This window comes from Sorex fumeus, unplaced genomic scaffold (genome assembly GCF_029834395.1).
Source record: "Sorex fumeus unplaced genomic scaffold, SorFum_2.1 ptg000048l, whole genome shotgun sequence".
NCBI classification, from domain to species: domain Eukaryota; kingdom Metazoa; phylum Chordata; class Mammalia; order Eulipotyphla; family Soricidae; genus Sorex; species Sorex fumeus.
In genome coordinates, this window is record NW_026606105.1 from 11982255 (window position 1) to 12008687 (window position 26433).

Below are 26433 nucleotides of genomic sequence, written 5' to 3' on the forward strand. Positions count from 1 at the left end.
GAGAGAGAGAGAGAGAGAGAGAGAGAGAGAGAGAAGAGAGAGAGAGAAGAGAAGAGAGAGACCTGCCATGGAGACAGGCTGGGGTGGAAGGTGGATTGAGAAGTAGGAGGGAAACTGGGGACATTGGTGGAGGGATAGGTGTTGGAACATTGACAGAAACCCAATCATGAACAGCTTTGTAATGCTCTACCTCGTGATGTTTCAGTAAAATTTTTAAAAAATGATATTTAAAAAATTGGTTCATTTTTAAATTGAATCAGAGTGAGATCCACAGTTACAAAGTTTTTCATGACTAGGTTTAAGTCAGATAATGTTCCAATACCCGGCTCTTCACCAGGGTGCATTTCCCACCAGAATGGTGGTATTTCAGAGGGAAGGTTGACCAAGTAGCTGATTGACGCCCCTTCTCCTATGAGGGGACGCCAGGCAGCAGGGGTCAGGTCACGTTGTGGAGAGAGACACCCCTACCCCTCTCCCTCCTGTGGAATTGGAGCAGCGGTGGGTCCTGCTGAGCTAACTCAGGCTTCCTCTGCTGCTCTTCTTCCTTTCAAATCAGTCACTTCATTCACTCCCATGCCAAAATGCCCCCAAGGCACACTCAGGCCTAGTCCACATCTACTCCTGCTGAGTTCTCTGCTTCCTTTCCACCTCAGGGTGGGCCCAGGCATCAAGACTTTTTCGCCTCTGAAGAGCAGTTGAGGCGGCAGCATGATCATCTTCCCTAGAGCAATTCTCTTACATGCATTTACCACTGAGCCACATCCGTAGCCCCAAGACCAAGAGATTCTTGGGAATTTCCCTGGTTACGTGGGTGGACCCTGGCTGCTGGCCCAGATGATCAGTCCATCTCTGAATCTTAATTACTGGATACCCTCTTCCCAGTGCGGGAGGTGCTTCCCCAGGGAGCATTCCAAGAACAGGAGTCTTGAGTACACAGGTTTCTGGGGTCATTGTTTTGTTTTGTTTTTCTGTCCCCCAGGAAGCCTGTATTGACTTTGGTCGATCCAAGTGAAAATCAAGCAAAGGAGGCTTGAGCAATAGTACAGCAGGGAGGCCACTTGCCATTCATGCAGCTGACCTGGGTTTGATCTCTGGCACCCTATAGGGTCCCCTGAGGCCCCCAGGACTGATCCTTGAGTACAGAGCCAGGTGTAGCCTTTGAGCATTGCTGGGTATGTCCCCTCTGCCCCCTGCCAAAAGTAAAAAGGAAAGAAACAGAAAGCGAATAAAAGTGAGGAGAGGAGAGCAGGAGAGAGGAGGGGAGAGGAGAGGACAGGAGGGGAGGAGAGGGGAGGGGAGGGGAGGAGAGGGGAGGGGAGGGAAAGGGAGGGGAGGGAAGTGGATGGGAGGGGAGGGAAGAAGGGAAGGAAGGGAAGGGAAAAGGGAAGGGAAGGGAAGGGAAGGGAAGGGAAGGGAAGGGAAGGGAAGGGAAGGGAAGGGAAGGGAAGGGGGGAGGGAAGGGAAGGGGAGGGAAGGAAAGGGAAGGGGAGGGGAGGGGAGGGGAGGGGAGGGGAGGGGAGGGGAGGGGAGGATTTCCTGCCCGCTAACCGCCAGGACGGGGGTTCCCTTCCACCCACCTCTACTGAGGACTGCAGTTCCTTCTGCTCAAGAACCTGTTGTCTTTACAGTATCCGAGAAGAAAGCGGGACCGTTAGTTTGTCTCTCCTGCCAGGCCTTCCCTGGGTGGCGGGTGGACCAGCTGGGCCCTGGAGGAGCAGCCTGTGTCCACACACACTCCGTTTCTGGCAAAGAGCCTCCCTGGGGCCAGGGCAGTGCTGGGACGGGGGAAGGAGGAGAGTAGGCCACACTGTGCCTGCATCCAGCCCCGTAGCCTAGGGGCAGAGACCGCCTTTGCCTTCCCTACACCTACTCCGTTGTTCCTTTGTGTTTTGCTTTTTCAGGGACCACCCCTGGTGGACTCAGGGAACTATGTGGGATGCCAGGGATCAAACCTGGGCTGCCCGCGTGCCAGGCAAGCACCTTACCAGCTGCACGCTCTCTCCCTCTACACCTCCTGTGTTCATATTCTGGACAGAGGGTGTTCTTTCTTTCTTTCTTTCTTTCTTTCTTTCTTTCTTTCTTTCTTTCTTTCTTTCCTTCCTTCCTTCCTTCCTTCCTTCCTTCTTTCTTTCTTATTTATTTTAACATTTAAAAACGTTAAACTCTGTGGGCTGGAGCGATAGCACATCGGTAGGGTGTTTGCCTTGCACGCAGCCAGCCCGGCCCAGCCGGATTCGATTCCTCCACCCCTCTCGGAGAGCCTGGCAAGCTACCGAGAGTATCTCGCCCGCAAGGCAAAGCCTGGCAAGCTCCCCGTGATGTATTCGATCTGCCAAACACAGTAACAGCAAGTGTCACAATGGAGACGGCACTGGGACCGCTCGAGCAAATAGATGAATAACGGGAGGACAGTGCAGTGCAGTGCAATTTAAACACTGTGGCTTACAAAGCTGCTCTCGGTACAGTTGTTTCAGGCATACAATAATCCAACACCAGCCCTCCACTAGTGTGGCCTTCCCTCCACCGTTGTTCCATTTCTCACCCCCCTCCAACCCTGCCCCTTGGCAGGCACAAAGTTATTTATTTTATTTTGCATGTTATAACAAAAAAGGGTAAATGGGAGTATCAAAAAATAGTTCACTAAAAGAAAGTTTGCGAAAATGTTTCTATCTCCCAATGGGGTTATTGAAGTCATTGAAATTTACTGAGCTGTTTGTGGCTAGTTGAACGTTCCGTGTTGCTGTTTTTGCTTCCTGAGATTAGTTGGCTTCTATGTTACTTTCCTGTGTAATTTTCTATACTCCTCCTGGGCTGTCAGTATTGTGGAATTTGGAAGTATTGCTCAGGAGCTGTAGAACTGGGATGATTGTTTGACTTGACATCTCTTCCGAAATTAGTCCTGAAACGTTGAAGCTGGGCTATTGTTTACATAGCAGTGGCTGTGTCTACCTGCAGCTTTTAAGACCTAATCCAGCTTTGTATTCTATATGGTCGGTAACATGCTCTGTGATGGGCTCAATAGTGCTTCCGGTGCTAGAATTGACTTCTACCAGTCGAGGAAAAGGGTTCTTTAAATGACTTACGTAAAGTGTGGATTTCCATCCTAAAAGCGTCCTGAAACTAGATGTATGAAGTTTTTTATTTTGAGACAATTATTAATTTATATACGGTTAGTGTATCATTTTTCAAGTTTCCTCAGTGATAGTATTTTGTAAGAGTATAATTCAGTAGCACACCCAGGATATTGGTATTGATACAGTTAAAATCTGGAGCATTTTCATCACCATAAGGATCTTTCATGTTGCCAACAGGTGTATATATTATAAATATCTTTTACTTGTTATCTGCCTATATTCAGATGATGTTCAAGGTCAGGTCAAATTTCCATTTCTTTTTTTTCCATTTTTTATAATTTTATTTATTAAATCACTGTGAGAGCAGTTACAAAGCTTTCAGGTTTAAGTCTTGGTCATATAATGAAACACCCGTACCTTCACCAGTGCCCATTCTCCACCACCAAAAAAACCCCCCAGTATACCCCCATCCCACACCCTCCTGCTACATGTGGGGCAGATGATTTCACATTACTCTCTCTCTACTTTGGTTACATTCAATATTTTGACACCTGACCCACCATTATTATTAGGGATTTTATCCCAACACTCGGATCTGCCAGAAAGACAACAGTAGGCAATTTGTTTTCTATTGCTGGTTATGAATAACATATGATGTCTCGCGGCTGCAGTAGTAGCCACTTGATTTTGAAATTCCGAAGTTTTAACAATTAAATCTGGAGGGATTTCTGCCAAAACATGCTAGGTTCCGAGATTTGTTCCCGAGTCTGGGATCATGGCCGTTTAGCAGCTTGATCAGGAGCCAGAGAGGCCGTTCGTGGGCGGTAACTTGGGGTCTCATTGGAACAGAGAGGAAAGGGCCGGTTCCACCCCCATCCCGTGAGGCTCCACGTGTCTCGTCACTTAGGGTCCAAACCTAACTGTCCAATGGCCTCTGGAGGATGGCGGTCACGAGCCACCAATGGGGAGCAGGCGGATGGACAGCACCTTTCCCCCCTGGGATGGCCCGGCAACAGTCACCTACTGTGGAGTCCGGACGCATTTCTACCAAGAGTCACTGGGTTTCGAGATTTGTTTCTGAGTCTCTGGGATCATGGCTGTTAAGCAGCTTGATAGGAGCCAGAGAGGCCATTTGTGGGCGGCGGCTGGGGGTCTCTTTGGGACAGGGAGGAAAGGGCTGGCTCCACCCTCATCTTGTGAGGCCTCGCATGTCTTGTCACTGTGGGCTCAGACCTGACTGTCCAGTGGCCTCTGGAGGATGGTGGTCACCGGATCGCCAGGGGGAACAGGCCAAGGCACAAAACCTCATTCCCACCTGGGGTGGGCTGGTGCCTATAACCTACTGCAAGGACCATACACATTTCTGCCAAAACGTGCTGGGTTTCGAGGTTTGTTTCTGAGTCTCTGGGATCGTGGCCGTTAAGCAGCTTGATCAGGAGCCATAGAGACCGTTAGTGGGCGGCAACTCAGGGTCTCGTTGGGATGGGGAAGAAAGGTCCGGCTCCACTCCCAACCCGTGAGGCCCTGTGTGTCTCGTCACTGCGGGCCCGGACTGTCCAGTGGCCTCTGGACGATGGCAGCCACCAAGCCGCCTAGAGGGAAAAGGTGAAGGGACAGCACCCTTTCCCCCCTGGGCTGGCCTGGAAACAGTAACCTACTGTGGGTCCGGATGCATTTCTGTCAAAAGCTGCTGGGTTTCGAGATTTGTTTCTGTCTCTGTGATCATGGCCGTTAAGCAGCTTGATCAGGAGTCTTGGAGGCCGTTTGTGGGTGGCAACTCGAGGTCTCGTTGGGGTGGGGAAGAAAGATCTGGCTCTACCCCCAACCCGTGAGGCCCCTTGTGTCTCACATCACTTCGGGCCCGGACTGTTCAGTGGTCTCTGGAGGATGGCGGCCACTGGGCCACCAGGGGGAACAGGCCAAGGCACAAAACCTATTCCCACCTGGGTTGGCTCAGCGCTGGTAACCTACTGCAGGGACCAGATGCATTTCTGCCAAAAGTCATTGGGTTTCAAGATTTGTTTCTGAGTCTCTGGGATCATGGCAGTTAAGCAGTTTGATCAGGAACCAGAGAGGCCATGCCTCCAATTATATAGCTGAGCCGGAGGTGGTTTGTGGGTGTGTCTCCCTCATACCTAACTTTTGGCCGTTTACTATCTTGGTAAACTTTGCCCCGAGGTTTTGGGTTCTGGCCAAAGGCACAGCAGCAAGTTTGGGATATCTGGAAGTCTGAAGGCGCCATCAGGCTGCTGATGCACTCGCCTCACAGGTATAGATTGACCTGCTGGTGGCACCATACCCCCTAAATTTTCATTTCTTAAAGTGTTAAGTTCAGAAACATCTCCTACCAGAAGGAGTCCATTAAAGTGAGAACCAACATTGGGTGACTTTTGGCTTGAATCCAGCCTGTAGGTCCAGTTTTTAGTGCCCAGGACCTAAGGATCTAAGGTTCCTCTTCCCCTTCCCTTCCCCCCCACCCCACCCCCCCTCCCCCACCTTATCTTGTTTTCTTAACTTAAGACACGGTGATTTACAAAGTTTTGAGCTCTCTGTCACTGTCACTGTCACTGTCATCCTGTTGTTCATCGATTTCCTTGAGCAGGCACCAGTAACGTCTCCTTCGTCCTAGCCCTGAGATTTTAAAAAGTGCCACATTTGAGGCTCTTTCAGAGTCAGGAGAATGAGACCCATCATTGTTAGTGGGTTTTGGCATATTGAATACGCCACGGGGAATTTGCCAGACTCTGCCGAGCGGGCAAGATACTTTCGGTAGCCTGCCAGGTTCTCCAGAGTAAGAACTAGATAATAAGATGTCGCACGGCCGCAAATGTGGCCACGCACTTCCGGGTGCTGGGTCTTATAGTCTCTGGGTCTTGGCCATTGATTGAATTACACAGCGCTGGGGGGCAGTTGGTGGGTGTAACGCCTACGTACTGGAAGGTGGGGGATCTGGGTGGAGGCCTAGTCCCGATCCGATCTGAGCAGGCTTGGAGATCTAAGCCCCAGTCCCGCACACTATGAGATCTCTATATGAAAAAATTGTTTAAGTCTATTAGGCAATAACAAGATGCCACTCACAAAGTCTAAACTACCACGAGGCCTTTAACAGAAGAAGTTTGTCCTCACTGCCCCCTCCCCCACCCTACCGCATAAATATAGGGTCCAGGTGTTGAGACCAATACCTTTCTTCCTCAGATGCATGATGCCCAAACCCAGGTATTCTCTGTGGTATTGCAGCGCCCTCTGCTGGTCTGCTTTGCTGTTGGGTTTTGGTTTTGGTTGTTTTTTTGTTTGGGGTTTTTCTTTTGAACCATTGCTGTGAAGAAGAGAAGGTTCTTAGGAATTGCAGCTTTGTTTTATTGATTGATGTCCTCCATTCACTGAATTTTCCCATTGGAACTTGAGGTAGATGCTTCAGGGCGCCATACATTCTATTTATCCACACACCGACCAACAGCTGCAGTCCCAGCCTCGTGAACCAGGTGCAAACACAGGACGTGGGGGAATAACTTTGGGGCCCTGGGTTCGCTTCCTGGAACCACCAACCAAAGAAAAGTAAAGGACAGATGGAAATGATCAATTATTTGATTTTAAGGAAATAGGGATTGCAGAGAGGTATAAAGCCATAGGAAGAAATGCGCCTTCAGTACATTACCGGTGTCTCCCAAAGTGGGTGATTATCCCTCCAGATGGGATAGCTAGAACAGTGTGTGTGTGTGTGTGTGTGTGTGTGTGTGTCTATGTCTGTGTGTCTGTGTGTGTGTCTGTGTTTCTGGGGGGGGGGGGGAGGAGGCAGTAGAAGTTTTAAGTGCAGGGGAGCTTTCTGTTTCTTTGCTTAAAGAGATAGATTTCCAGTAGGGCATTGAGTGAGACTTCTGAAAAGGGGGAAGTATGCAAAGTCAGTCTGGGGCCCACTTAGAGTCATTTGAACATCACCTCCTAGTACCCTGTAGCTGACTCCCACTTAGACCCCACTCACCTCAGTCACACACGCAAAGGTTGGAGGAACTGTGTTTCCAAAAGCAGACTCACATCCACAGTCAAAGCTGCCTGCAAACAAAGCTGGAAATTCTAGTGAAAATACAGGAACAGCTGATGGTCGCTTAAGGAATCAGACTCAGACCCGGGCTTGATGGTCAGCTGGAAACCCGAGAGCGGAAGAGGGTCCGTGAGATTCCAGCCTCCAGCAGAAGGAATTCTCCAGGAAATCTTTTATCCTGCCTGAAGAACTTTGGAAAGTGTCAGAACATAAAGTGGCATGAGAAATAAGAACCCCAACTCTTCCACCATACGAGAGTGTCATAGGAGCCAAAGGGAGAAATTACAGGAAAATCTGGTCTTGTCGTCGACATGCCCATTCTGAGCAGAAAAAAAAAATATGCAATCTTTTTCTTTAGGGATGTTCTCTCATTCCGGGATACACAAGACTCTCCTGGGGGAGTAAAATTTACACCCTGCACTAACCTCACACGCGTCATTTCATTGGGCCACACAAGGAAATGATGGACTCCGCATAAATTAGAGACAATGGAATGCTTTGGAAGAGGATATTTAATTAATGTTTAAATGGAAGAAAATTGGAAGGCAACAGTTACTTCAGGAAGGAGGATAAAATGGTAGATTTGAAGATAGAATAATGAGAACTGTAATAATAGTGTATCGTGACAGGTGTGTAATGAAAGCATTCAGGCCTGAGGAGGAGAAGGGGGAAGAAAACCCTTACTTAGTTAAGTAAATTAGAGTACTTGCTCTACTCTTAACTAGGGGTGTCTGGGGGAAACGAGTTAACCAGGGCCCGACTGACTTCGGAGAAAATGTCCAACTCTAGTTCACTGGTTTGTAGATGGAAGCAAAAAGAGTTAAAAATTTCTACCCTAGTTCATTTTAACCATTACACCCCACCCCTAAAAGGAAGGGACAGCTGAGAAAAGTGTGTAATGTAATATTCACAGCCCAGAGGCACAGGTTCCTGGAAAGATGGAGGCCTCATCCCGAGGAGGCTGGAAGCTTCCAAGGGCCCCACTGACACAGTGCCAAGGTCAGGATTCCTCATGCACAACTGTCACAAAGAAATGATGGGGTACTCAAAGGGCCCCGACGCCGACAAGGCAGGGATGTTGAAACCATCAGGTGAAGAGACTGGGAAGTTAGAATCACGGCTGAATGTGCTCAGGACTCCACAGGATGAAGGGGACAGAATGAACACTAGCCAGGCGACGTTAGCAGAGAGATGGAGATCAGAGAAAGACCCAGCTGGGTGCTAGCGATCACCAACACCATCATAGAAGGAGGAGCTTGGAGGAATCGTTAGCAGATTGGGCACAGCTGAGGAGGTAGCAAGAGAATTTTCGAGAAACAGACCAAGAGAAGAAAGATGAGAGTGAGAAAGAGTGAGAGTGAGTGAGAGTGTGTGAGAGAGAGAGTAAGAGTGTGAGCATGAGTGAGAGAGTGAGTTCAGAGAGAGAGAGAGAGAGAGAGAGAGAGAGAGAGAGAGAGAGAGAGAGATTGTCGTGCATCCCAGAACTGTGGAATAATGGTAAAAGGTCTAAGAGATGTGTCCTGGAAACACATTGAGAAGAAAACTAGAGAAAAGAACAGAAGAAATATTTGAAGCAATAATCAAGGAACTTTCCTCTTCCTTTAATATCAGACATCAAACCCCAGGCCAGCTGAAGGGGTGGGTATTGGAACATTATATGACTGAACAACTTTGTAACTGTGTATATCTCATGTTGATTCAGTTGGGAAAAAAAAAACATCCCAGGAAGTTCAGAGAAACACAAAACAGAAATGATGACATTTAGGCATATCATTTTCAAAACGGAAAAATTCTGAGATAAGGGGAAACAGCCTGAACAAAGGCAGAGGAATGGGCTGGAGTGATTGCACCATCTGTGGGGTGCTTACTTACCTTGCATGTGGCTGACCAAGGTTTGACCCCACATGGTTTCTGCACTCAGTAGGAGTCATTCCTGGTCACAGGGCCAGGACTAAACCCCGAGCATCACCGAGTGTGGCCCCGCACTGCCCACTCCCTCAAAACAACAGCCAAAGCAGGGCCTGAAGAGATAGTACAGCCAGAGGGGTGATTACCTGACACACACAAGCTGGATTTGATCCCCGGCACCGCATAGGGTCCTCGAGCACTGCCCGGAGTGACCCTGCACGCAGAGCATAAGCCCTGAGCATAGCTGGATGTAACCCCTCTGCCAAAGCAAAAATAAACAAATATATAAGTAATAAAATAGAAAAAACATGATGCTGGGGATGATGACTCAGACGAGGACTGGAGCACAGGCTTTATCTGTGGGAGGACCAGGTTTGATCCCCAGCACAGGGGGGGGGAGGGGTCCCTACCTCCACCCCAACACTGCCAGGGATCGACCCTTGAGCATCACCACGTGTGACCCCAAAACTAAGTGATTAAAACTGCAAAGCAGAAAGAGTGGAAGACAAAAATGGAAATGAGAAACAAGGGCCGAAGAGATAGAACAGCGGTAAGGCGCTGGCCCTAGCACAGGGCCGACCCGGGTTGGATCCCCAGCACCCTATAGGATCCCCAAGCCCCACCCCCAGGAGGTATTCCTGAGTGCAGAGCCAGGAGTAAGATCTGAGTACCACTGGTGTGGCCCCAAACCCCCTAAAAAAGAAACAAAGGCACAAATTAGGCAGTAGTACTAAGCATGGGGGATCTGAACCTTGCTTCATTCAAGAGAATAACACCAGGAATGTATTTGAGGATATGTGAGTCTCCGACTGCTTCCCACTATGTGCGTCTCTATGTCAGGGCAGCCGGGCCTGCCGGGGCGGGCCACAATCAAGCATCAACAGATGCTTTCGGCAGGCGATGGTCAGCCAGAACCAAGGCCCAGCAGTGTGGGGTCTGCAAGAACCTTGGGCATGACTGGAGCCGCCAACTGGGTAGCACGGGCCCAAGGAAAGCAAGACTCACTCGGTGACTTGCAGAAAGATCATATGGGGGCTGGAGTGATAGCACAACGGGTAGGGCATGTACCTTGCACGCGGCCAACCCGGGTTCGATTCCCAGCATCCCATATGGTCCCCCAGAACACCGCCAGGAGTAATTCCTGAGTGCAGAGTCAGGAGTAACTTCTGAGCATGACCTGGTATAACCCCAAAAAGCAAAAAAAAAAAAAAAAAAAAAAAAAAAGAAAGAAAGAAAGAAAGAAAGAAAGAAAAATCAGGTGGGCCAGAGCAATAATACACTGGTCTAACACGCCGCCCGAGCCTATGAATAAAACTTCCGGGTACAGAGCAAGACTCTTTGGTTCTCCAGAGCCGCTCAGCCCCCACAGCCTGAAGCAGGTGTTCCCCAAGAAGGGGTCTGTGCCTGACCATCCGAGGACATCCTGGGTGGTGACGGGGCTGCTGAGTTCCCTGGCACCATCACTAGGGCACAGAGGGACCCTGAGGTCTCTTTCCTGAGCGACCTGGAACATCCCCAGGCCTGAAGCTCTCTCAGGCCTTATCCTCTTAGCAAATTTCAATTATAATAATAATACATTATCATTACCTCTGATGACTGTTATATATTAGATGCTCAGACCTTACTCACTGATAGCAAGTCTTATGAAGCTGAAAGTATTTCCTTGAAACAATATATTGTTTCTCAAAACTAAAAAAAAAATAAAGTCGGGGTCCAGCTTTGCCCTACCCTGCCTCTATGGGGAGTGGAGACAGGCTTGGAAGGGGGCTGGGGTCTGTCACAGAGGCTGAAGTCCCTTGATCAACTTCAACTTCCGCTTCCTCTCAGTTGCAGGGATCCATCATGGTAGCATCCTGCGTCCAGATACTGGTGGGCTTCTCGGGCCTCATTGGCTTCCTGCTGCGCTTCATTGGCCCCCTGACCATCGCGCCCACCATCTCCCTGGTGGCCCTGCCTCTCTTCGACTCTGCGGGCAATGACGCTGGCCTCCACTGGGGCATTTCTGCCTTGTAAGTACTCACTTCTGGGGGTGGGGGGGTGGGGGGGGAGGCTGCCTGGTTCTCGGGGGAAGAGCAAGTCCTGGCTGTGGGCAATTTTTACTTTTCTTTTTGGGTCACACTCAGTGATGCTCAGGGGTTACTCCTGGCTCTGCATTCAGGAATTACTCCTGGCAGTGCTCAGGGGACCATATGGGATGCCGGGGATTGAACCCGGGTCGGCCACTTGCAAGGCAAGCGCCCTACCCGCTATGTTATTGCTCCAGCCCCCTGACTGTGGACTCTTGTGAATAATTTGGGTTGGTTGGTTGGTTGGTTGGAGCCACACTTTGTGGTGCTCAGGGGCTGTGTGTCGCTGTGGGTCCTTCCTGGAGGTGCCGGGGGTCAAAACCCAAACTCCTGGCTGTAAAGATGCGCTCCAGCCCCTTGATCTGTCTTGCTGGCCCCCTCTTGTGGATTATTTTCATGAACATTGTGTTATGTTACAAGGCAGTACAAACATTACTCAGAGTTATATTATCACATATTGTTATTATCATAAACATTTGGGGGAGGGTGTGGAGACACATCTGGCTGTGCTCAGGGCTTACTCCTGGCTCTGTGCTCAATGATCACTACTGGTAGGCTTGGGGGACCCTATGGCGTGCTGGGGATTGAACCCAGATTTGCCGTATACAAGGTTAGTGCCCTTACTGTACTATTGCTTTGACCCTTTAAAAAAAATTGTGGAGGGGAAGGGGTTGAGGTTATTACTTGAGTTATTGTGACTCTTTTTTTTTTTTTTTTTTTTTGCACCACACTGGCGCTGCACATGGGTTACTTCTGGCTTTGCACTCAGGAATTACTCCTGGCGGTGCTTGGGGAACCATATGGGATGCTGGAAATCGAACCCAGGTTGGCCGCATTCAAGGCAAATGTCCTTCCCACTGTGCTATCACTCCAGCCCTATTGTGGCTCTTTATGCCACGTCAGTATACTCACCCTGAGTCCATCCCCATCCCTGGACACATAGAGCAAGTTGAGTGTAATGTCCACTAGGCATGGTGACCAGTGGACTCCACTCAACTAGGCCATAGTCCCGATGAGCAAACATTTGTCACCCTCCAACCCCAGAGGAAAGGCTATGCCTCGGGCGTCTCCATACAGCAGAGATGTGAGACTTGCCCCCAAGTTCCTTTGACATGTGATAGAATGTGGTACCCACTGCGGGTCGGGTCCAACCAGCCTAGAGGGCCTGGGAGGCCTTATGGAAAATGAGGCCTTCTGCTCGTCACACGCTTGAGCTGAGCCTCATGCACAAGAGAACCTATTTCAGGACACATCATAAGACATTCCCTACCTGTTCTCCAAGAGTACTGCACCACATTTGATGGGGTTCAAATAGTAGGCAACCAATCAGAGAGGGATATATATATATATATATATATATGAAAGTTCACAATGCTCAACCTTTAACAACATATTAGTGATATCTTATACAAGGTCTTAATGGCCCCTGCCAAAATAGAACAATCTGGGGCTGGGGCGATAGCACAGCGGGTAGGGCATTTGCCTTGCACGTGGCCGACCCAGGTTCGATTCCCAGCATCCCATATAGTCCCCCAAGCACTGCCAGAAGTGATTCCTGAGTGCAGAGTCAGGAGTAACCCCTGAGCAACGCTGGGTGTGACCCAAAAAGCCACAAAAAAAAAAAAGAATCTTCACATTCAATCCTGTATGGATATTTTTTGTAGCATTTTCAGCGGTTTTTCATAACAAGCAATACAAATATCATATTTCAGTTCTGCTTTGGAACAGGGATTGGGGTTTGGGATGGAAATATCCCAAATATGGTGGTGGGGAGGTGTAATAGTGTTGGAATTGGTATCTGAATATTAAATGCAATCCAATATTGTGAAATACCTTATAAAATAAAAAAAATTAAAAAAAGAAAAGAAAAGAAATCGGAGCGGGGGGGGTGGGGGGGCTGGAGAGATAGCACAGCAGGTGGGGCATTTGCCTTGCATGCAGCTGACCCGGGTTTGGTTTCCAGCATCCCATATGGTCCCCCGAGCACTGCCAGGAGTAACTCCTGAGTGCAGAGCCAGGAGTAATCCCTGAGCATCACCGGGTGTGACCCAAAAAGCGAAAAAAAAAAATCGAACCCGAGTTGGCGGGGATTTGAAAAGAAAAGAAAGAAAAGAAAATGAGGCCCTCATCCTCTCATCAGAGCTGGGAAGGGTCTTGGGACTGGCAGCGGGCACACTCTTCAGGAGGACATGCAGGGTGCAGGGACAAGAGGTGCCCCAGACAAGCCCCCCTCCATCGGCCCCAGAGGCTCCAGGCTCGGTGCTGGCATTGCTCCTTTGGCTGCTTGCAAGTGATGCCGGCAGCCCGTGTGCCAAGCACTCCAGCCTGGGAGCCATCTCCCGCCCCTCCCCCCACAAGTGGTCTGCCCCCACGGCCCCAAGGCCCCATCCTCCAGGGCCGCTGTGACTCTGTTCCAGGACCATCTTCCTCATCGTGCTCTTCTCGCAGTACCTGAGAAACGTCGCGGTGCCCGTGCCCATGTATGGGCGGGAGAAGAAGTGCCACACCTCCAAGTTCTACCTGTTCCAGGTCTTCCCCGTAAGGAGCCCAACCTCCCCCCCCCTCCACAACCACCCCCAGCCTGCCACACCCCTGGGGGTTCCCCAATCCCCGCTCCCCGGCCTGTGCTGTTCTGTCAGGTATGTGGGAGCTGCCTGCTTCTCAGGGGGTCTGTGTTCCTGGCACTTCTCGGGCAGCTGTGGGTCCTGCACCAAGTTTCCGCTCAGTCACTGAGGGACAGTCTCCTCCTCCCTGAGCGAGGTTCCGGGAAAACTCTGGGGTTCAGGGAGACTCTGGGGTTCCCCACTGAGTATCTATGCCCAAGGGCCAGACTGCCAACCCTTCCATTCCCCTTGGCTCCTGGGTAATCCAAGTGCCCCGTGCTGAGGAAGGTTCTCATTCTAGAACCTTCTTGGTTGAGTCTACAGCATTGTCAAGTACAAGCCAATCTATGAAGGTTGACTGAACTGCAAATCCCCTTTTTGTGTGTATGTGCTGGGGTGGGAGAGCTCACACACGGCAGTGCTCAGGGCTCACTCCTGGCTCTGTGCTCAGGGAGCACTCCTTGTGGAGCTCAGGGGACCATATGGAGTGCTGAGGATGGAATCTGGGTTAGTCGCCTGCAAGGCAAATGCCTTAACCCTTGTACTCTCTCTCTGCACTCTGTACCCCCCAGGTCTAGTCGACTTTTTCTTTCTGGCTTCTTTTTTTGGGGGGTGAAGGTAGTGGTGGAGAGGGCAGTTGCACCCAGTGGTGCTCAGGGATCACTCCCAGCAATGTTTAGGGAGCCCCGGGTGGTGCCGGGATTAATCCCTGGCTGGCCACGTGCAAGGCAGGCACCTTACCCACTATGCTATCTCTCCAGCTCAAAATCACTTTCTTTTTTTTTTTTTTTAAGGAGTAGGGAATACTTGGTAGTGTTCAGGGATTACTCCTAGCTTTGTGCTCAGGGAACACTCCTGGCAGTGCCAGAGGGGGTCTTATGGAGTGCCATGGCAGTGACTTACCCCTGCCCTGTCTCTTGCTCCTGTGCTTCACCCTTTTATTTGTTCGGTTTGGTTTTTTGGCGGGGGGGGGGTCACATCTGGAGATGCACAGGGGTTACTCCTGGTTCTACACTCAAGATTTACTCCTAGCGGTGCTCGGGGGACCATATGGGATGCTGGGAATCGAACCCGGGTCGGCCACGTGCTAGACAAACGCCCTACCCGCTGTGCTATCACTCCAGCCCCCGCTTCATCCTCTTGTGAAAGAGATCCCAGGCAGTGATGACTCGGCTCTGTCCACAGCCCTATAGACCCTCGTTCTGAAACTGCAAACACGGGTAGATTTCTGGGTCCTGCCCAGAAGTGAAAATTCCACCTCTCGGAGGATGCCCTTGGACAGGCTCTGTGGGTTCATGAGAGTCGTTCCAGTCCAGGGACGAGGAGACCGAGGCCCCGAGTAGGTCCTGTGCCCAGCAGTCGTGGGGGAAGAGTCAGACTGGGGTCAGCGGACGTGACCCCGGTGGTTCTCTGGGGCCACCCGCTTCTCCGCTCTTGAAGACCTACACACCTTTCTTTCCTGACACCCCCCCACCCCCCGTGTCCCCAACCCAACCCCCACAAGCAGCAGAACTGAAGTTCTCCCGAGAGCTTCTCATTTCCAGAGCTTTCCGGATCACATCCTTGTATGCCCCACGGGAGTTGGGGGGTGCCAGGCTCCGGGCGGTGCTGACGGTCCTCCTTGGCAGGTGCTGCTGGCCCTCTGCCTCTCTTGGCTGCTCTGCTTCATCCTCACGGTCACGAACACCCTCCCCTTGGACTCCACTGCCTACGGGTTCCAGGCCCGCACAGACACCAAGGGCGATGTGCTGAGCCAGGCCCCCTGGTTCCGCTTCCCCTACCCAGGTAAGGGCGGGGCCGTGGGTCTGGGACACGTTTAGTCCTTCAGGGCAGAAGAGATTCCCTCAGCCCTTCCCCTGCTCCCCGTCCTCCCTGGAAACCCCTACATTTGGGAAAAGCCTAATCAGAGCGGTGGGTCTCCTGCATCTCATGGGTCCCACACAATGGAGGCTCAGGAGAACATTCTGGAGTAATGAAATTAAGGTCCTTGCTTGCCCCATGGCCCTTGGATCAAGTTCCAGGTGGGGAGGCAGAGAGGGCTGACCTGGCCTTGGGGACTCCAGAGATGGGCCTCTTCTGAGTGAGGTTATTCCAGATGTTTCCGGGCCTTTCCAGAAAGAAGCCCCATGGCTATTTGTGCATCTGAGGTGGGCGCAGCAGGAGTCAGAGACTCCGTCTATGGGTCAGGAGGACTTGGGCCTGCTGGTCCCCGTGGCTCTTTGCAATCCTCTGCAGAGACCCCCGGGCTGGTCATGGGCGCCTCACCACCCGTCTGTGTTCTCAGGTCAGTGGGGGCTCCCCACCATCAGCCTGGCCGGGGTCTTCGGGATCATCGCTGGGGTGATCTCGTCCATGGTGGAGTCAGTCGGCGACTACTACGCCTGTGCCCGACTGGTGGGAGCCCCGCCACCTCCCCGGCACGCCATCAACCGCGGGATTGGCATTGAGGGTCTCGGCTGCCTGCTGGCGGGGGCCTGGGGCACAGGCAACGGCACCACGTCCTACAGCGAGAATGTCGGGGCGCTGGGCATCACCAGGGTAAGGCTCCCCGGGGCTGCGCTGACCCCCTGGGGGGAAGTCCAGAGGTCAGGCATCTTCTCAAGCTCAGTGGATTCACTGCAAAGGGGGCGACCCTGGTCGGGTCCCAGCATGACTGGGGTAACATCAAGGGCTGTGCTGGGGAGATTTGGCTTTCTGGAGGCTCAGAGGGAGTTCCGCTTCCTCCCATCCTCAAGGCGGCCCCGAGGTGAAAAAAATGGCCTCAATGGAGGGGTCACGGTGTGAACTTGGGGGCCAACTTGGTAGGACATGGGCAGTCACGTGGGGAGGAATCAGGGTCGGAAGTTAATTCAGAAAAAGGTTGAGAAATGTGACTGTGGCATAGGTGACGCTGGAACCATCCAGTGAGGCAGCAGAACCCTTGGCTGCAGTTGGTGGCACTGTCTGTCACCAATTGCCACTTTCTGTTTGCTTAAAGAAGGCCGATTTCTGATGGTGGTGATGGAGGGGTGTGTGTGTGTGTGTGTGTGTGTGTGTGTGTGTGTGTGTGTGTGTGGTGGGGGGTGAGTGTATTTTTTCTCTCTGAAAATGGCTTCTGTGTAGACCATGTCCATTCAGGAACCTGGGCTCAGGATTCTCAGTTGCCACTTTCCTCAATGGTGGACTCCATTCTCCATGCTCACGGGGGTCTCTGTCACTGCTCCTTCCACAGTCTGCGGCCCTGACCAGGAGAGTTGTTCTGCCCTGAGGACTCAGGCAGTTACATTGGTGCTACCTGCATATTCAGATTCTCTCCCCACTTCAAAACTCTCAACCCAAAGTCCCAGTGCCCTCTGCCCAGGTCTGGGCAGTGGGGTGGACACTCTTTTTTTTTTTAATTAATTTTATTGAATCACCGTGAGATAGTTATAAGCTTTCATGTTTGGGTTACAATCACACAATGATCAAACACCCATCCCTCCACCAGTGCACATTCCCCACCACCAATATCCCCAGTATCACCCCCCCATTTCCCACCCTCCCCCTGCCTCCATGGCAGATATGATTCCCCATAATCTCTCTCTACTTTGGGGCATTATGGTTTGCAATACAGACCCCGAGAGATTATCATGTTTGGTCCTGTATCTACTTTCTTCACACATCTCCCATCCCGACCGATTCCTCCAGCCATCTTTTTCTTAGTGATCCCTTCTCTATTCCAGCTGCCTTCTGCCCTTTGCTCATGAGGCAGGCTTCCAGCTATGGAGCAATCTATCTGTCCCGTGTATCTACTGTCCTTAGGAGTCAGCCTCATGTTATGTTGTTTTATACGCCACAAATGAGTGCAGTCCTTCTAGGTCTATCCCTCTCTTTCTGACTCATTTCACTTAGTATGATACTCTCTATGTCTATCCACTTATAATCAAAGGTCATGACTATATCTCTCCTGACAGCTGCATAGTATTCCATTGTGTAGATGTACCAGAGTTTCTTGAACAGGGGTGGACGCTCTTGAAGACCTTCTGTGGCGCTGGGAGTTCCCTTGGGTAGAGAGTCCTTCTGGGTAGGGTAAATATTGCTGAAGAATTGGTGTTTTCTGATGCCCAGGTGGGTCCATTTGACCTGGTCTGGCCAGCATCAGGCCTCCCGACCTGTCTTCACCTGATTTCTGGCTCTTTCACGGATGTCTGCTCAGAGCCGCGCACCCCCAGCATGGCACCCATGAAACTCAGGAAGCAGCCGTCCTTCCTTCCCCTCACGGAATCCTTGCCTCAGCTTTGTCAACGCTCGCCTGGGAACACCGGGTTTCTGGGCCAGTTCTCCTCTCAGCCGCTGGCCATTGTCTAACCCAGCTGCTACCTGGATCTTTCTAGAACCCAGTCCTGACTAAACTAGTCCTTACTTAAAACTTTCTTTCTGGCTCCTCGTGCTCCACAGGAAGTCTCCTCAAGTCCCTGAGAATTCTTCAGGGTGGTGTCTGAGGTGATTCATGTTGTGTTTCCTCAAACTCCAGGGTATCTTTGTCACAGTTTCCAGCACAAGTTCGGGAAAACACAAAAGTGCCTCACCACCCCACCCCAACCCAACCCTGCCTACCTTTTCCCTGTAGTTCCCGCTGTGGCGCTGAGGTCTTGTATGGATTTAATATCAGACACATCCGTTGACTAGAGCCAGAGAGACTCTGGGCCGTGAGGCTGTGGACTCTGGTGCTTACTAAGGAGAGAAACCTTTAGGAACGCTTTTCCTCCGGAGGGTCACAGCTCCAGGAGGAAGTAGTAGACACCTTTTTTTTCATGCCTAAGGGAATAAGACATCTCTTATAGGAGAGAATATGGTGTTTAATCAACAGAGCAAACTTTCTGACCGCGTGTCGCTTCTTAATTGAAGGCCCCTTTCCTTACCCTTTTTTTTTTCTTAAGTGAAACACCATGAGATACAATTGTAAGACTTACAAAGTTTTGTGCTTAGGTTTTAGTTATACAATGATCAAGTACCCATCCCTCCACCAGTGCCCATTCTCCACCACCAATGAACCCAATAGCGCTCCCACACCCCCATCCTACCTCTCACCCCTCCCCACCCCTGTGGCAGGGCATTCCCTTTTGCTCTCTCTTTCCTTTAGGGTGTTGTGAATTGCAATAGAGGTATTGAGTTCATGTTCGGTCTATAGTCTACTTTCAGCATGCATCTCGCATCCTGAGTGAGTCCTCTAAACACACTTTACTTGGTGTTCCCTCTTCTATCTGAGCTGCCTTTCCCCCCAGCAAGTGCTGCCAGCTTCCAAGCCATGGAGCAGACCTACTGGTACTTATCTCAACTATTCTTGGGTGTTCTTCTCCCATTCTGTTACTTTATATTCCTCAGATGAGTGCAGTATTTCTACATCTGTCCCTCTCTTTCTGACTCATTTCATTTAACATGATACTTTCCATGTAGAACCACTTGTTTGCAAATTTCATGACTTCATCATTTCTAATAGCTGCATAGTATTCCATTGTGTAGATGTATCAAAGTTTCTTTAACTAGTCATCTGTTCTCAGGCACTCGGGTTTTTTCCAAATTTGGGCCACTATAAACAGTGCAGCAATGAACATAGAAGTGCAGACGTCATTTTGACTATATTTTTTTGCCTCTCTGGGATATATTCCCAGGAGTGGTATTGCTGGGTCAAATGGGAGCTCAATTTCTGATTTTTTGAGAGGTGTCCATACTGTTTTCCAAAAGGGCTGAACCAGTTGGCATTCTCACCAGCAGTGAAGGAGAGTCCCTTTCTCCCCATATCCGAGCCAACACTGGTGGCTTTTGTTCTTTTGGATGAAGGCCCTTTTGAGGAGTGCTGAAGGCAAGAAACTTGCAGGCTCCAAGAAGCCTGATTATGCGCGGTGACCTGGATTCGCACGTCCCCCTTGTGGCCCCGACAGGCATTGCTTCTGTTGCCTGGAACGTGAGTCCAGACAACTCTGGTCAAACTCTGGGAAAGAAGTTGCTGGCCAGAGAGCCTCCTCCACCTCTCTCTGAGGTCCGGTTCCCTACCCAGAGTCGAATCCTGAGATTGAAAAAGGCCCCAGGCTGCATGTTAAGTTCTGTGGTGGCAGACTTGCTGGTGACTGCCATGGAGATATTCAAAGAACTTCAGTTCAACTTGACAAATTGATTTATTGGGCCCTGCCTTTGTTGTCGCAGTCCATTGTTAGGATGGCAAAAAAAAAAAAAATTAAAAATTAAAAATAAAGCAAAATGTTTTTTTTTTTGCCATCCTAACAATGGACTGTGACAACAAAGGCAGGGCCCGATAAATCAATTTGTCAAGTTAAGTTTACAACTGTACCTCATGGTGTCTCACTAATAAAAACTAAAAAAAAAAAAAAAAATAAAGCAAAATGTTCTTTTGTCATGGTTAATTTTTACCACATGTCTTTGAATGAAGACAATTTTTTTTTAAAGTAAGGGAGAAAAAACAGACCAAGGCATCGACAGACTTTACCTCAGCGTATTTTGGGGAAAAGGTAAAAGTTTGCATTGTGGTAATAGGTTGCCTGAAGTCTAGCTTTGTATTTGTCCTTAAATCTCCAGGTCAGCCACACTATGGTTTTGCAATAGATTCCCAGAACATTTTTTGTCTTGTCTATCTGAAATGATCTGGGAGCATTGTTGAAGGATCGTGGGGGTAGACACAGCGGGTAAGAAACAGGTTTCAGAATTAGCTAAACACATTCATTGGTGATAGCCTCAGGATGGCCTGGAGTGATAGCACAGTGGGTAGGGTGTTTGCCTTGCAAGCGGCCAACATGGTCAAGCCGAGTTCGATTCCTCCGCCCCTCTCAGAGAGCCCGGCAAGCTACCGAGCTCGCACGGCAAAGCCTGGAAGCTCCCCGTGACGTACTCGATATGCCAAACACAGTAACAACATGTCTCACAATGGAGACGTTACTGGGCCCGCTCGAGAAAATCGATGAACAACGGGAGGACAGTGCTACAGTGCTGAAAGAAGGAAATTTAATTATTTCAATATCTAATAGCACTCTTCACCCCTCCCCCCCCGCCTTTTGGGTCACACGCGGCAATGCACAGGGGTTACTCCTGGCTCTGCACTCAGGAATTACTCCTGGCAGGGTTTTGGGGACCATATAGGATTCTGGGAATCGAACCTGGGTTGGCCGCATGCAAGGCAAATGCCCTACCCACTGTGCTATTGCTCCAGCCCCTTTAATAGCGCTCTGAGGGATAATACATGCTTCCTTAACATCCCCAAGCCCTCAGCCATTTAAGCAAAAGAAAATGAGGAGGGGAAAGACCCCTAAGCAGGGCCAGGTGGGTGGTAAGACATGAGCACATGAACAGCACATGCAGAAAAGCCCTGGCATGGGTCCCCAGCACCTGTAAGTCTCATCCCAATGTACCCCTGGGAGGTGGCCTCTATTTTTAAAAATCATCCAAATCAGGTCATAGAATTTAGTGTGGACTCTGGTGCACCAAAACTCACTTTTAAGATATTTTTGTTGGTCTGGGGGTACACTTGGCAGTGCTCGGGTGTGACTCCCAGCTTGGTCCTTTGTCATGGGCATTTGAAATCAAGGAGTGGGATGCCTCCAGGTTGGTGTTTCTTCCCCAGGATTTCTCTGCTGTTTAGGGGTCTTTTGAAGCTACATGCTAGTATTATAATACTCTTTTCTGTATCCTTGCAGCTGTTATTGATATTTAAGAGGAGTTTCATTGAACCATTGAACATGGCTTTGGGTAACACGAACATTTTAACAAAATTACATTCTTCTGACCCCGAACTAGGGTAGCACTGTCCTCCCGTTGTTCATCGATTTGCTCGAGCGGGCACCAGTAACATCTCACAACACATTGTGAGACTTGTTGTTACTGTTTTTGGCATATTGAATACTTCATGGGGAGCTTGCCAGGCTCTGCCGTGTGGGCGAGATACTCTCGGTAGCTTGCCGGGCTCTCCGAGAGGGGCGGAGGAATCAAACCCGGGTCGGCCATGTCAGCCGCATGTAAGGCAAATGCCTTACCCACTGTGCTATTGCTCCAGCCCACCAAACTAGGGTATCTTTCCATTTTGGGGGTGTCCTCTTTGATTTCTCTAATCAAAGTCTTATAATATGCAGAACTTTTATGTCCTGTTTTTTTTTCCCAACGATCTTATTGTTTTTGATGTATGGTGAATGGAATCCCCCCACCCCACCCTGGGTTTCTGGTCACTTCATTCTTAGTTTGTTAGAGAAAGAACTGGTTTCTGTGCTTGGTTCTGTATCCTTCTGAATCTGTTGAGGACCCTGACAGCTCTGGGTGCAACCTCTCTTCATCGGAAATGTTGATGTGTAGCCTTCTTTTCTTGTAGCGCCTTTATCTCACTTGGATAAAAATGCTGTATATCCAGGTCATGCTGACCTCATGCAGTGAGTTTGGGAACTGTTTCCTCCCTTTGGTATTTTGGAAGGGTTTGAAAAGGCTCAGTATTCATGCTCTAGACTTGAGATTTGCTTACCCACTGGTAAAACCGTCTCTCCCTGGCTTTCTCGTCTGTAAAATATAAAATCTTCTTGCTTCCCTTCTATCTCCCGCAGTGACCCAGGAAGTATGTGATAGGAATGCTCAGTTTGTTCACACATGCAGCACTTGGGTCATGGCTGTGGGAGAAAAAGCCCAGGAGAGCCCTGTCCCAGATGGTGTCCAGTGTGAAAGGGAAGTATAAACCCCTGCTCAGAGTGGACAGTGCCCCAAGCCCCGTGCAGAGATGGCCCACGTGTACTTGGCCTTGGTATGCATGAGCCTTACAAAGCCATCACTTCCGTCCATGGAACGCTCACCAGGGTTCATGCATGGTATTCTGCACACAACCTCACTGAATCTGGCCATGTATGGTCCATTCCCAGGCTGGCATGCAAAGAGATCAGATAACCATGCCTGAGTTCCACGACCATGTAGAGCCAGGACTGGAATGGACTCTCAGCCTCCCTTTTTTGTTTGTTTGTTTGTTTGTTTGTTTGGGGGTCACACCCAGCTGTGCTCAGGGCTTATTCCTGGCTCTGCACTCAGGGATCAGTCCTGGTGGGGCTCAGGAAACCATACGGGGTGACAGTAATCAAATCCAGGTTAGCTGTGTGCAAGGCAAGTGCTCTACTCTCTGTACTCTCTCTCTCCAGTCCTTCAATCCCCTTTCTATTTTTTGTTTTGTTTTGTTTTGTTTTGGGACCATACCTGGTAGTGCTCAGAGATAACTGACTACCTTCTCTGCACTCAGGAATCACTCACTCCCAGTGGGCTGGAGCAATAGCACAGCAGGTAGGGCATTTATTTGCCTTGCATGCAGCCAACCCGGGTTCGATTCCCAACATCCCATATGGTCCATCGAGCACCACCAGGAGTAATTTCTGAGTGCATGAGTCAGGAGTAACCCCTGTGCATCACTGGGTATGACCTCAAAAGCAAAACAAAACCAAAAAGAATCACTCCTGGGAACGAAAACAGATTGACTGCATGCGGAACAAGTGCCTTACCTGCTGCACCATCTTTTTGCCCCTACAATCCCCTTTCTAAAGCCTCTGACCCCCCAAGGGGCTCTTACCCTGCTGTCCAGGCTCTTTAGAGGAGGCACAGTGGCTCAAGGACCATGAGAATAGCAGAGGGCAGAGGAGGGGACTGAGATGGGGCCCATGCTCAGCCCCCCTCCCCCTTCCCAAATCCCAAGGAGGAGCAGGGAGAGCAGCTGTTTTACAGGTTAGGCTGGTCACTCCTGTAACCTTGTTCAGCTGTCCGGCGGGCCGGGTGGAGGGCCCCGGGTGGTCTGGCGCTGACTCTGGTCCCCTGGGCTGCAGGTGGGGAGCAGGATGGTGATTGTGGCGGCGGGCTGCGTGCTGCTCCTCATGGGAATGTTCGGGAAGATCGGGGCGGCCTTCGCCACCATCCCCAGCCCTGTGATCGGAGGCATGTTCCTGGTGATGTTCGGGGTCATCACGGCTGTTGGCATCTCCAACCTGCAGGTGAGCCACAGACCTCTGGGAAAAGTGACCACCACACCCCTCTCCTTGGGGGGTTTTATTGTGGAGAGTGAGGGGGTTCAGATCAGACCTGGTGGTGGTGCTTGGGTGGGCCACTCCTGACTGTCCTCGGAGGATCATGAGGTTCTGGGGGTCACACCAGGGTCTCCTGTGTGCTGATCATGTACTTTGCATCATCCCCCTGTACCACCTCTCTTTTTTATTTTTTTACTTATTTTTATTTTTTATGTAGGAGTACTGCTGTTTAGCACAGCGGGTAGGGCATTTGCCTTGCATGCGGCCAACACGGCCAACCCAAGTTCGGTTCCTCCGCCCCTCTTGGAGAGCTCAGCAAGCTACTGAGAGTATCTCGCTTGCACAACAAAGCCTGGCAAGCTACCCGTGACATATTCGATAAGCCAAACACAGTAACAAGTCTCACAATGTTACTGGGCCCACTCGAGCTAATTGATGAACTACAGGAGGACAGTGACAGTGACAGTGACTGCTGTTTATTCAGCCATTGATTAAGCTGATTGAATTGTGCGTGAACGCCACATTACTTTTTTTATCTTATATTTTATATTTTTATTATTTTATTTATTTTTTATTATTTATTATTTTTATCTTATATTTTATCTTATATTTTATATTTTTTTAATTGAATCACTGTGAGATGCAGTTACAAAACTTTCATGTTGGAAATTTAGCTGCACAATGATCGAACACCCATCCCCATCCACCAGTGCACACTTTCAACCACCAGTGTCCCCAATATATCCACCCCCCATCCCAGTCCTCATCCTGCCTCCATGGCAGGCAATTTCCCCAATACACTCTCTCTGTCTCTTTCTCTCTGTCTCTGTCTCTGTCTCTGTCTCTCTCTCTCTCTCTCTCTCTCTTTCTCCTTTTGGGCATTATGTTTTGCTCAAATTCTCCCACCACCATCCTCTCTGTCTCTCTCTCTCTGTCTCTCTCTCTCTCTTTCTCCTTTTGGGCATTATGTTTTGCTCAAATTCTCCCACCACCATCCAAGCCTGCCTACGAGGGGCAGATGCTAGATTATTTATTGTTCGTTCCTCATTTTGAATATCTTGGGTGCCACGGCCATGCACTTCTGGATTCCTAGATTGTAGATGGTTGTGTTACAGAGACATCTCTGTAGGGCACTAATCCATTTTGGGATTCAATTGGGGGTCTCTGGACCAGGGCTGTTGAGCACCGCCTCTCTCTTTTTTTTTAATTTTTATTAATGAAACACCTTGCGGTATAGTTGTAGACTTACAAGTTTTTGTGCTTAGGTTTCAGATATACAATGATTGAGTACTCATCCCTCCACCAGTGCCCATTCTCCACCTCCAGTGCTCCCAGTATCCCACCCCCCCATCCCACCCCACCCCTGTGGCAGGGCATTCCCTTTTGTTTTCTCTCTCCTTTTCTGGAGCACCTCCTCTCTTAAGCGGAGCCCCCAGGGATGGAGTTGAAGGACCCAAAACTGGGGCAGGGGACGGGCAAAAGGAGTCCCCAGCTCTGCACACAGCAGTGGGCCCCCAAGATGGAAGAAACAGCCCAAAAGAGTCCAATTAGAATCCATGTCAGTTGGAATGAGATGATTCAAACTCCATTTTCCAGGGGTTTGTGGGGATGGGGTGGGCGGTGACTTGTCTTGCCCAGTGGAGCCCATGCTCTCCTACGGTGTGGAGAGCACCAAGGGAGCACCCGGAGGGAGGGTGGATGGTGGGCACTGCATGCCCCCCCCCCCCCACCTGGAGGTCCTCTTTCCTCTGCAGTACGCAGACATGAACTCATCCAGAAACCTCTTCGTCTTCGGCTTCTCCATCTACTGTGGACTCGCCATCCCCAACTGGGTGAACAAGCATCCCGACAGTCTCCGCACAGGTAACTCCAACCTCAAGGCCATACCCCGAGCGCCGATGCAGAGCCCTGGGGTCTTGGGAATCAATCCCCATTCCCCCCCCCTCTCATCTCCCTTCTAGGGATTCTCCAGCTGGACCAGGTCATCCAGGTGCTACTGACCACCGGCATGTTTGTGGGAGGCTTCCTGGGCTTCCTCCTGGACAACACCATCCCCGGTATGATGCTCTGTGCTCTGCCAGCTGCCAGTTGTCAGGATGGGGGGATGCTTTGCCTTGGGGGCTCCTCAAAGGGCTCTGCAGCCCTAGTTGCTGGGTCAGGTGGCCCGTTATGTCCCCGAGGGGGTCTTGGATGGGTGGGTGGGGGCAATGCACAGCCTACATTAGCTTTAGAGGGGGCGCATAACAAAATATCACAGACCAGGTGGTTTAAACCACTAAAATGGATAGCATGGCAGTGTGGATGTGCCAGGTCTGAGACTGGGAGGGGGGTGCTTTCTCCTGCTCCCCCCTCCCCCGGCATGCCCGCCTCCTGCTGACCTTGCTCAGCCTTTCCTCCCTGTGGACACACTCCTGGGTCTCTCTGTGGCCTCTTCTCTGAACACACCAGCCAGAGTGGCTTCCAGCCACCCCAAAGCGTCCTCCTGTCTCCATGCAGTTACTCTCCCAGCTAGGGGTGAGGAAGTTGCCCTGTGGGAGCCAGAGTCTGGGAGTGGGTAGGGAGCGCAATTCAGCCCCACAGGACAGCCCGGAGTGAGAAACACAACCAGAAGGGCAAAACTCCAGAAACCCAGTCCCTGCTCGCAAAGACTCTGCAGTCTCACTAGCGGGAGACAACACACTTTTGTATTCATGCACTCACTTGCTCATTCATTCATTCATTCATTCATGATTTCTATTG

General features: G+C 50.4%; 1 protein-coding gene across 1 annotated transcript in view; it reads left to right on the forward strand.

Moving 5' to 3' along the window:
• The window catches only part of LOC130032419 (solute carrier family 23 member 1-like), a 57919-nt gene that overhangs the window by 30249 nt on the left and 1237 nt on the right, over positions 1–26433 (forward strand). Inside the window, exons 5-11 of the mRNA XM_056123973.1 lie at positions 10849–11030; positions 13505–13625; positions 15319–15475; positions 15975–16228; positions 23497–23661; positions 25449–25557; positions 25656–25751. Of these exons, the coding sequence (XP_055979948.1) occupies positions 10849–11030; positions 13505–13625; positions 15319–15475; positions 15975–16228; positions 23497–23661; positions 25449–25557; positions 25656–25751 (1084 nt within the window). The remainder of the gene's footprint in view (positions 1–10848; positions 11031–13504; positions 13626–15318; positions 15476–15974; positions 16229–23496; positions 23662–25448; positions 25558–25655; positions 25752–26433) is intronic.